This window comes from Coregonus lavaretus, assembly GCF_964263955.1.
Source record: "Coregonus lavaretus genome assembly, chromosome: 13".
Taxonomy (NCBI): domain Eukaryota; kingdom Metazoa; phylum Chordata; class Actinopteri; order Salmoniformes; family Salmonidae; genus Coregonus; species Coregonus lavaretus.
In genome coordinates this window covers 9,412,047-9,421,974 of record NC_140000.1, presented here as the reverse complement: position 1 = coordinate 9,421,974, position 9,928 = coordinate 9,412,047, and the positions used below count along the sequence as shown (strand labels likewise).

General features: G+C 48.3%; 1 protein-coding gene across 1 annotated transcript; it reads right to left on the bottom strand.

Annotated features, from left to right (window-relative positions):
• Positions 1–4,802: 4,802 nt before the first annotated feature.
• LOC311140736 (cytochrome c oxidase subunit 6B1-like) lies at positions 4,803–7,966 on the bottom strand. Its single transcript, XM_084175944.1, has 4 exons — positions 7,901–7,966; positions 6,838–6,975; positions 5,721–5,821; positions 4,803–5,052 (listed from the first exon to the last, which is right to left on the bottom strand). Exons 2-4 carry the CDS (start codon positions 6,941–6,943, stop codon positions 4,999–5,001), a joined length of 261 nt encoding a protein of 86 aa, XP_084032070.1. The 5' UTR covers positions 6,944–6,975; positions 7,901–7,966; the 3' UTR covers positions 4,803–4,998.
• Between the last annotated feature and the right edge of the window lie 1,962 nt (positions 7,967–9,928).

Below are 9,928 nucleotides of genomic sequence, written 5' to 3'. Positions count from 1 at the left end.
TCAACAGAGGGAGGGGGAGAGAGGGGTGTGTGTGGTGTGGTACGTGCACTCAGACACACTCCATCTCCACTCTACTGATGTGGTCATGTTATATGGCACAAGTAGGGAAACTGTTGGGTTTTCAAAAGCTGCGTTTACAAAGGCACCCCAATTCTGAGCTTTTTTCCACTAATTGGTATTTTGACCAATCACAGATCATTTTCAGAGCTGATCTGATTGGTCAAAATACCAATTAGTGAAACAAAGATCAGGGCTGCGCTCAGTACGTTTTTACGTTCTGAAACGTTCAATTGAACGGAAACGGTGCTGTACTGAAGGACCAGCTGAACAACTGGGAGGGGTTGGGTTGTCGATCGCTGTCAGCATGGCCATTTCCCTTTAAAAACGTCACTCATTGCTTCAAGCCGCACTTCGCCACACCCACCAAACGGGAGCATACGTACCTCAGTCTGTTCAAGAACGTACAAGAACGTTTTGGGGAAACGTGTCGTTCAGTACAAACCGGTCCGCAACATAGAAAACGTTCAAGGGAACTGAACACACCTCTGAATTGGGCTGCCTACATTCAGAAGACGTCACGTAATTAGAGCTCTGGCCTTAGAAGTTGCTCTATATCTTGCCAGTCAGAGGAAACCATGTCATAGAAACCATTATTTGTCAGAGGTGTAAAAATAAAATTAAAAATCAGCAGACATTCTCACTGATCAGAAAGCTTTTCAAGACTGCCAGTATGCAGAAACCTGTAACATTAGCAGAAACGCATTGAATTGATCCAACACTGCCACCCTGTGTTACAAAGTGGGCATTGCATTGAACTGATTTCTAGTCATGACTATTTCCATAATTTGGAGATTAGACGCTATGGAAGACTTGGAAGCAGCAGAATCAATGTCAGTATGTGCCGTGCACTGAGCCCAATCATAAAACATATAAGATTGATTGGAATTTCTCAGTCCAAAAATTAGCATTTCTAATTACCAACAACTATTCAATAGACCGACTATCACAGAAACATCATTGTAACTCATACATGTCCAGCTGAATTAAGTAGTATATCAAAGTAAAAAGAGCCCTGTCAAAGTAGCGAGAATGGTTTGTATTTTCAACATATTCAATAACAGAAATACAATGTCTCTCCTGGCTCAAAGTAGATAAGATTGACTGCATCACTCTTGTAAGAAACATTCTGTTGAAAATTCCAAATTGTTTGTATAATTAACTTACATACAGCTCTGACACACATACTTACCCCACCAGACATGCCACCAGGGTCTCTTAAGAGTCCCCAAATCCAGAACGCATAGTATTGTATCGAGCGATGGTTGCATGCGGCAAGCGGCAAAGTTAGCTTAAAAAAAACAAAGTGAGGCAACACCTCATGGCACAACGCCTCTGACCCTGTATGACAGGGATCATCAACTAGATTCAGCCGTGGGCCAATTTTTTTATTGAGCGGGATGGTCAGGGGTCCAAAACCTAATTACAAATAATTTGTAGACTGCAAATTGACCGCAAGAAGCCCAAACTGTCACACCCTGGCTTTGGGGACTCTATATGTTGAGCCAGGGTGTGTAGATTCTATGTGTTTATGTTCTGTGTGGGAGTTCTAGTTGTTGATTTTCTATGTTGGCCAGAATGGCTCCCAATCAGAGGCAACGAGTGTCAGCTGTTGCTGGTTGTCTCTGATTGGGAGCCATATTTAAACAGTCTGTTTCCCTTAGTGTTTGTGGGATCTTGTTTCCGTTTGGTTGTTTCTGTGTTAACCGTAGGACTGCACGTTTCGTTTATTGTTTTGTTGTTATATTATCACTTAAGATAATAAAGTTAAGTATGTTCGCAACTAACGCTGCGCATTGGTCTACTCTCTACGACGATCGTGACAGAAGATCCCACCATACCAGGACCAAGCAGCGTGTCCAAGAGCAGGCAGCCTGGACGTGGGAGCAAATATTGGACGGGCAGGGGTCCTGGACCTGGGAGGAAATCCAGGCCGGGATGGATCGCCGGCCATGGAAGGAGACGGTAGAGGCGCGACGGAGAGAGGAGCAACGGCGTAAACAGTGTCGTCGTCGGTCGGACGAGAGGCAACCCCAAAACATTTTTAGGGGGGGGCACACGGCATGGGCGACTGGGCAGCAGGAGGCAGCCACAGGGCGTATTAGGAGGTTAGGTGAGGAGGCCACCAGGTTAAGGGGGCTATTGGTGCAGAGGGAGCAGGAGTTAGTGGTGCAGAGGGTAGAGTTACTGGAGGCGATAAGGGAGAAGGTGAGAATAGAGGCACGGCGAGAGGAACTAGGTAGGCAGCTGAGGGAGCGGAGGGTTATGATGAAACCCAGTCCCGCTCCTCACACCAAGCAAGTGGTGTGCGTCACCAGTCCGGTCCGGCCCGTTCCTGCTCCCCGCACTAAGTTAATGGTGCGCGTCGCCAGTCCGGCCCAACCTGTTCCTGCCCCTCGCACCAAGCCTAGGGTGCGTGTCGCCAGCCCGGCCCAGCCTGTTCCTGTCCCTCGCACCAAGCCTACGGTGCGCGTCGCCAGCCCGGCCCGGCCTGTTCCTGCTCCTCGCACCAACCCTACGGTGCGCGTCGCCAGCCCGGCCCGGCCTGTTCCTGCTCCTCGCACCAAGCCTACGGTGCGCGTCGCCAGCCCGGCCCAGCCTGTTCCTGTCCCTCGCACCAAGCCTACGGTGCGCGTCGCCAGCCCGGCCCGGCCTGTTCCTGCTCCTCGCACCAACCCTACGGTGCGCGTCGCCAGCCCGGCCCGGCCTGTTCCTGCTCCTCGCACCAAGCCTACGGTGCGCGTCGCCAGCCCGGCCCGGCCTGTTCCTGCCCCTCGCACCAAGCCTACGGTGCGCGTCGCCAGCCCGGCCCGGCCTGTTCCTGCCACTCGCACCAAGTCTACGGTGCGCGTCGCCAGCCCGGCCTGTTCCTGCTCCTCGCACCAAGCCTACGGTGTGCGTCGCCAGCCCGGCCCGGCCTGTTCCTGCCACTCGCACCAAGCCTATGGTGCGCGTCGTCAGCCCGGCCCGGCCTGTTCCTGCCACTCGCACCAAGCCTACGGTGCGCGTCGCCAGCCCGGCCCGGCCTGTTCCTGCCACTCGCACCAAGCCTACGGTGCGCGTCGCCAGCCCGGCCCGGCCTGTTCCTGCCACTCGCACCAAGCCAGGGGTGCGCATCGTCAGCCCGGTCCGGCCCGTTGCTGCTCCACGCACCAAACCAGGGGTGCGCATCGTCAGCCCGGTCCGGTTCGTTCCTGCTCCACGCACCAAGCCAGGGGTGCGTATCGTCAGCCCTGTCCGTCCCGTTCCTGCTCCACGCACCAAGCCAGGGGTGCGCATCGTCAGCCCGGTCCGGCCCGTTGCTGCTCCACGCACCAAACCAGGGGTGCGCATCGTCAGCCCGGTCCGGTTCGTTCCTGCTCCACGCACCAAGCCAGGGGTGCGTATCGTCAGCCAGGTCCGGCCCGTTGCTGCTCCACGCACCAAGCCAGGGGTGCGCATCGTCAGCCCGGTCCGGCCCGTTGCTGCTCCACGCACCAAACCAGGGGTGCGCATCGTCTGCCCGGTCCGGTTCGTTCCTGCTCCACGCACCAAGCCAGGGGTGCGTATCGTCAGCCCGGTCCGGCCCGTTGCTGCTCCACGCACCAAGCCAGGGGTGCGCATCGTCAGCCCGGTCCGGTCCGTTCCTGCTCCACGCACCAAGCCAGGGGTGCGCGTCGTCAGTCCGGCACAACCCGTGCCTGGGTCACCGGTGCCTGATCAGGTACCGGTCAGCTGCTCCACAACGGAGCTTAAGCAATCCGCTCATTCAATGTCCAGTCCAGCTCCAGCCAGCGGGGCCAGACCGGACCAGGGGCGCTACGGGGGGATTATTGAAGGGTGGTGGTCTAGCCCGGAGCCGGAACCGCCTCATAATGCCCACCCAGCCCTCCCCTGGTTTATTTATGTGGAGGCGCGGTCGCAGTCCGCGCCTTTGCGGGGGGGTACTGTCACACCCTGGCTCTGGGGACTCTATATGTTGAGCCAGGGTGTGTAGATTCTATGTGTTTATGTTCTGTGTGGGAGTTCTAGTTGTTGATTTTCTATGTTGGCCAGAGTGGCTCCCAATCAGAGGCAACGAGTGTCAGCTGTTGCTGGTTGTCTCTGATTGGGAGCCATATTTAAACAGTCTGTTTCCCTTAGTGTTTGTGGGATCTTGTTTCCGTTTGGTTGTTTCTGTGTTAACCGTAGGACTGCACGTTTCGTTGTTATATTATCACTTAAGATAATAAAGTTAAGTATGTTCGCAACTAACGCTGCGCATTGGTCTACTCCGTCTAACGTTCGTGACACAAACAGATATAACATTGGACTAAAACATAAAAATGTCAAACCTTGCTTACGTTCGTATACAATCAAATATATCTCTTATGTGTGGGAATACTTTGGAACAGATTACCAAAATTAAAATCACTTTGTGCTGATTTGCTGGTGTTTTTTACAGTCTTTTATGTCCAACAATAAAAATCAAAACTTGGGGGTCCAAATAAAATCACCCGCGGGCCAAATTCCGCCCACCAGTTGGGGAACCCTGCTGTATGACCTAAAATCTTGTATGTATATATATATATATATGCGCAGTAAGGGACCTTTTTTTAGATGTATTGTTCTTATTTAAAATGTGTTTCTGTTCCTGTCTATTAGTGTTAAGTATTTTGTCATGTTTTAGGTTTTGTGTGGACCCAGGAAGAGTAGCTGCTGCTTCTACAACAGCTAATGGGGATCCTAATAAAATACCAAATGAACCACCACCAGACATTCAGGGGGACAGGTTCAAAACGTGTGCGTATTTTTATTAAGTGTTTGTAACATTAGAAACATTAGTAACACTGTTAATAACATTTAGAATGGTGTGGTACGTGGTCAACACATGTCCTTAGGCACGCTACAGGGGTCAAAGTTGAAGGTGTGGCTAACAGAATGTCCTGAGGTCAAAACTGTCAGGGTCAGGGGTCAGCCATTCTAGATCTTCCCGGGAAAGCTTCCAGCCTCTATCTGGTCGTCCCATTTGGCGACCTGGAGGAGGAAATGAGATCAAGAGGCTAAACTGCCTATCAGTGTAACATACAGTTATAACACAGTAGCTACTGTAGCCTTCATTCTGCCTTGCCTTTACACCCATCCCATGCTTTCAGATCTATGAAAAGTGTCTAAGGGTAGGGGGTAGGGATCGACTTCGGACTGGGACAATGGTCAGTTATTGGACTCACAACAACCAGAGTGTATAAACACTTGCGACATAACAGAGGTCCACACTGTATACCAACTACCACTTCAGGTAAGGACATTTGAGACAGAAGAACAGGTACATTCAGAACTGCACCGCTCAGTGGACATGTCAGAACAGACTGTTGGCAGAGTTTAGACATGCCGGAACTACTAAAGGCTTCTATGGAATGTGGTGCTCATCAGACTGTTGGCACCTCATGAATAGTTGAGGCACTGCTAATGTGAGTGAACGTAGGTTCTAATGTGAGCTGATTAAAGTGATTCATCATCCATCTCTAGGGGAGGTCCAATCATTTCTGACAATACTACACAACCATGGGAAGGTAGTTAGGGGGCATTGTGTGTGTGCCCACTCCTTTAGGCTCTGTCAGAATAGTTTGCCACTCTATGGCTCTGCTAAACCCTATAAAGGGGTGCCCGCCCCATACTATGAGCCACAGTAGCAGCATACGTACCCAGCTCATGGGACAGATACTCTTGTAGACCCTCTGGTACCAGTCACAGGGAGCCACATCCTGGCCCTTGTCTGACAAAGCCTTGTTGCACCTGTGGAAGTCTAGAAAGAGAGGGAGGAGAGAGATAATATTGACAGAGAATGAAGTGGTAAGCATTAAGCAAGACCGTTATTACAACTTTCACTGACACTAGTGTTACGTTTCTGAACCTAATAATCTAATAGCAAACATATAGCCACCACAAATGGATCCATATCTGCTGTACTAAATGATGTCAACAGGCATCTGACACAAATTAAAACTAACAGAGCAGAGAGAAAACCTGTGGGGTCCCGTGTGGCTCAGTCAGTTGAGCATGGGCTCTTGCAACGCCAAGGTTGTGGGTTTGAATCGCACGGAAGACCAGTATGAAGCCCCAAAAAATGAATGCACACTACTGTTAGTCGCTCTGGATAAAAAAAGTACACCGACAGACACATTAGGATATCCTTACTAAACGAGAGTGTTGAAGACCGAAAAGATCTGGCATATCCAAGTAGTACCCTTGCCTAACGGACATGTCAGTCAGTACAGACAGTTGGCTTATGATGGCGCACCTTGGTGAATAGTTGAGGGACAGCCAACATTCTAGCTGGTCTAAAGTGAACTGATAAAGAGTGCTTTAGACCACTGTCTGAGGAGGTGCTACTCGTGGGGCTCTTATCATCCCAAAAAGTTAGACATGCATCAATGTTTTGCGAGCAAATACCACCGTTTATAATGCACATCAACTGCAAATCATCAACAGCATGATTCAAAGTGCAGGCAAATGAGGTTAAATTTGGGCTTCAGGTAACAATCCTTGTTTTGTTAACCAACCCAGATCTTTATCTTTGTGAACAAAATTGCTGGGAAGGGAACCATGAGTGTTCAGGGTGGCAGAAGAGCCTGATGGTTAGAAGTATCCTGTCCTTGCACCATTTTGTGTGTGTGTGTGTGTGTCAGTTGGGAGGTAGAAATGAGTAGTAGACTGCTGGCAGGCGCTGGAGATAGAAAGAGAGAGAGAGGGAGAGGGAGATAGAGATAGAATGTGTGTGGGGTCAGAAAAGAGAAGTAGTTAATCAGCTAGTTGACTTACCCAGATAGTTCTGAAAGCAGTTGCGGGTCTGGTTGGTGTTGGGGAAGCGGGCGTCGAAGGGAGCCGTCCTGTAGTTCTTTATCTTCTCCTCAATAACGTCAGACATGCTGGCTAGCTGGTAGTCTCACTATGTCAACACTGAAACACATCGATAGGGAAATGTCATATAATGTCATGAAAGTAAACATGAGCTGTACGCTAGTCTCACGAGGCCATCCTTCCAAATCTGCTCTCGTTGACTCGCATGGGCTTCCAAAGCTAGCTGTACACTTGCACATAGGAAATTATCTTGTTGTCATTACATTTTACATTTTAGTCATTTAGCAGACGCTCTTATCCAGAGCGACTTACAGTTAAGTAAGAGCCTGGATTCTAACCAGGATCTCTAGTGGCGCAGTGGTCTAAGGCACTGCATCGCAGTGCTAGCTGTGCCACTAGAGATCCTGGTTCTGCTAGAACTGCGATGCAGTGCCTTAGACCACTGCACCACTCGGGAGTACATGATAATAGAATATGGAATGAGCTAGTTCAGATAGGCCTATTAACTAGCAAAATACTTATCCATGAGAGCCTGTACAGCTGTCTATTTGGCTAGGTCATAGCTAGCTAGCTGGTCCATCGCGCAATGACAACTCACAACTAGAACAGACAGACAGTTAGATAGATAGAAAGCTGGTAACCTTAGCTAGCTTGAATTCAGTCATGGAAGGTGACTTATCAATCCTTATTTTCAGCTAACTAGTTAGTTAACAAATAAGTAAAGACTTACCAAAAAAACATGGTTGAAGAATGACGATTTCTGACTAGCTAGAATGTTAGAATTTACAGCTAGCTAACTACATCGAATGAACTAGTGTAGCATAGCTTGCTAGCATAGTTGGCATAGCTTCACATGTATTTGTTGGCTTGCTTGCTGGCTAGCTACATTAGCTTGAACTCAGCTAGCTAGCCGGCTGTATCAAAACAGTGGCACGGCACACGTTATTTCCAAACTACCGACCCTCAGTATATTCATTGAAAGAGACTAATTATGATGATTTTCCGGCAGTTTTCCACGACTTACCTTGGACTGTTTCTTGTGTCCTCTCTGGTATGATGAGGTCCTCTCTCCCCGGAAGACCGTAACGCGGTGTATGCTGGGATGTTGGAGGTTGTGAGTGGACTGGCAAGTGTAATCACCATAGCATGGGAACGACCCCCCAAAAAAGTAACAGTTTCCCAGGTTTTTATGCATAATTCCTTCTCTATTGTCTATAAACAATGATTAGAAACACTAACAAATTATGGGAATCACTTTGGGATTTTTAAGCCACATAAAGTGTAGTCACTGAATTTAGCATAATTTATTTACACAAAGAAGATCATGTCAAACATGTCAGTGATAGCCTAGTACAGTGTTTCCCAACCCCAGTCTTCCATTACCCCCAACAGCACATTTTCGGTTGTTGCCCCAGACAAAAACACCTGATCCTGTCCCAAATCAACAGCCTCACTCCTGTCCCAAATCAACAGCCTGATATCCTGTCCCAAATCAACAGGATGAACTCCTGTCCCAAATCAACAGCATGACCTCCTGTCCCAAATCAACAGGATGGCCTCCTGTCCCAAATCAACAGAATTACCTCCTGTCCCAAATCAACAGCCTTAATACTGTCCCAAATCAACAGGATGGCCAATGTTGTGACTCATCTATTTTTACCCCTGCCTCTCAACATCTAGAACCCTCTGCAAATCTCTGTCGTCCAGCAGCGTTGCGTTGCTCATAAACGTTGCACACACATTTGTAAGCAATGTAGGCTGTGAGAACAGACTGCACAGTAGCAGTCCAAAATTGACATCTTTGCCCAGGCTAAAAAAGATCCCCCGCAACTGTGTCAGTATGTCTAACAATAGTAAAGATAAATAGCTTCTAACTCTTATCTGTTCCCAAAGAAAATATAGATAGAGAACAAGGAAGATAACCTGGACTGTGCCCAGTTTAAAGTGTCATTATTTTAGTTTACAGTTATTCCAATGAAAACCCACAGAGGGTTACCCACGCGCCAAAAGCAAACAAAATAAACGAAACTCCATGACGCAAAGGAGTGTTCACAGGCTGCTGTCACCCGGCCATCCCTGTCTGTGAGCACCTCTCCAAACCAAAGACTTCAGAGTGTCTGGACGAGCTCACTACCTCTCAGTGGAAGTACACTATGTGGTTTGGCACACTCTGTCTCATTTCGAAGGAAGCGTCTAGTTTTTGTGTGTCTTGGTAGTACCTGATATAGCCTAAACTTTCAGTTGCATAGTTTCAAGCTTTATTGTACATTTATGAACACATTGGAGGAATGGATAGTGTGTACTATATCTGTTATTATAGTGGAAGGGCTGTATGTAGCCTTAGCCTAGTGGTTCAGATATTATGATGAATCCAATGTAACTTTCTCTCTTTCTCCTTTTCTTGCTCCCCCTCTCTCCCTGCCTGTCCTCTCTTTTCCTGTCACCATCTTCCTGTTGTAGACAAGGTCAGAGGTCACAGGTGTCCCTCTTTCTCTGACTTCCTGTCTCACTGTTTCCTTCTTCCTCTTTTCAGCAAAAACCTGCTGCTCAAATTATGTCCTTTTCTAGAAAAGATTATAGGCCTATTTCTTGATGCCCTACAATGCAATGTCTTGGACTATCAGAGATCTGAACTCTGGACTACACTTCAAAAGCAACATTCCTGTGGACAATAAGACAAAGGGTACACATTCTGACTGACTGCTATCATTGCGAAAAACATGAACCCCAAATCACACTTTCCTCTGTCACAGTTTTTAAGCTGGGAGCATAAACCTCTTTTCTCTCAGTGGCTTTGTTAAAGTAATTAGCTGTCCAAATTAATCACAGATTCTAAATGACAACCCCCCGCCCCCACCCCATCTTCTCCGTTCCCAACCCCATCGCTCCAAAGCATTCTAATGCCAGAGGCAATGGTCCAACAGAATCAGACCAGTGTCCACGAGTGTGCATGTGTGTTTGGGGGAGACAGGGGAATGCTGGATTAACCCCTCCCCCCCATTCTCTATTCCTAGTCTTATCTCTTTGTAGTGTGTATGTACAGTATATACAG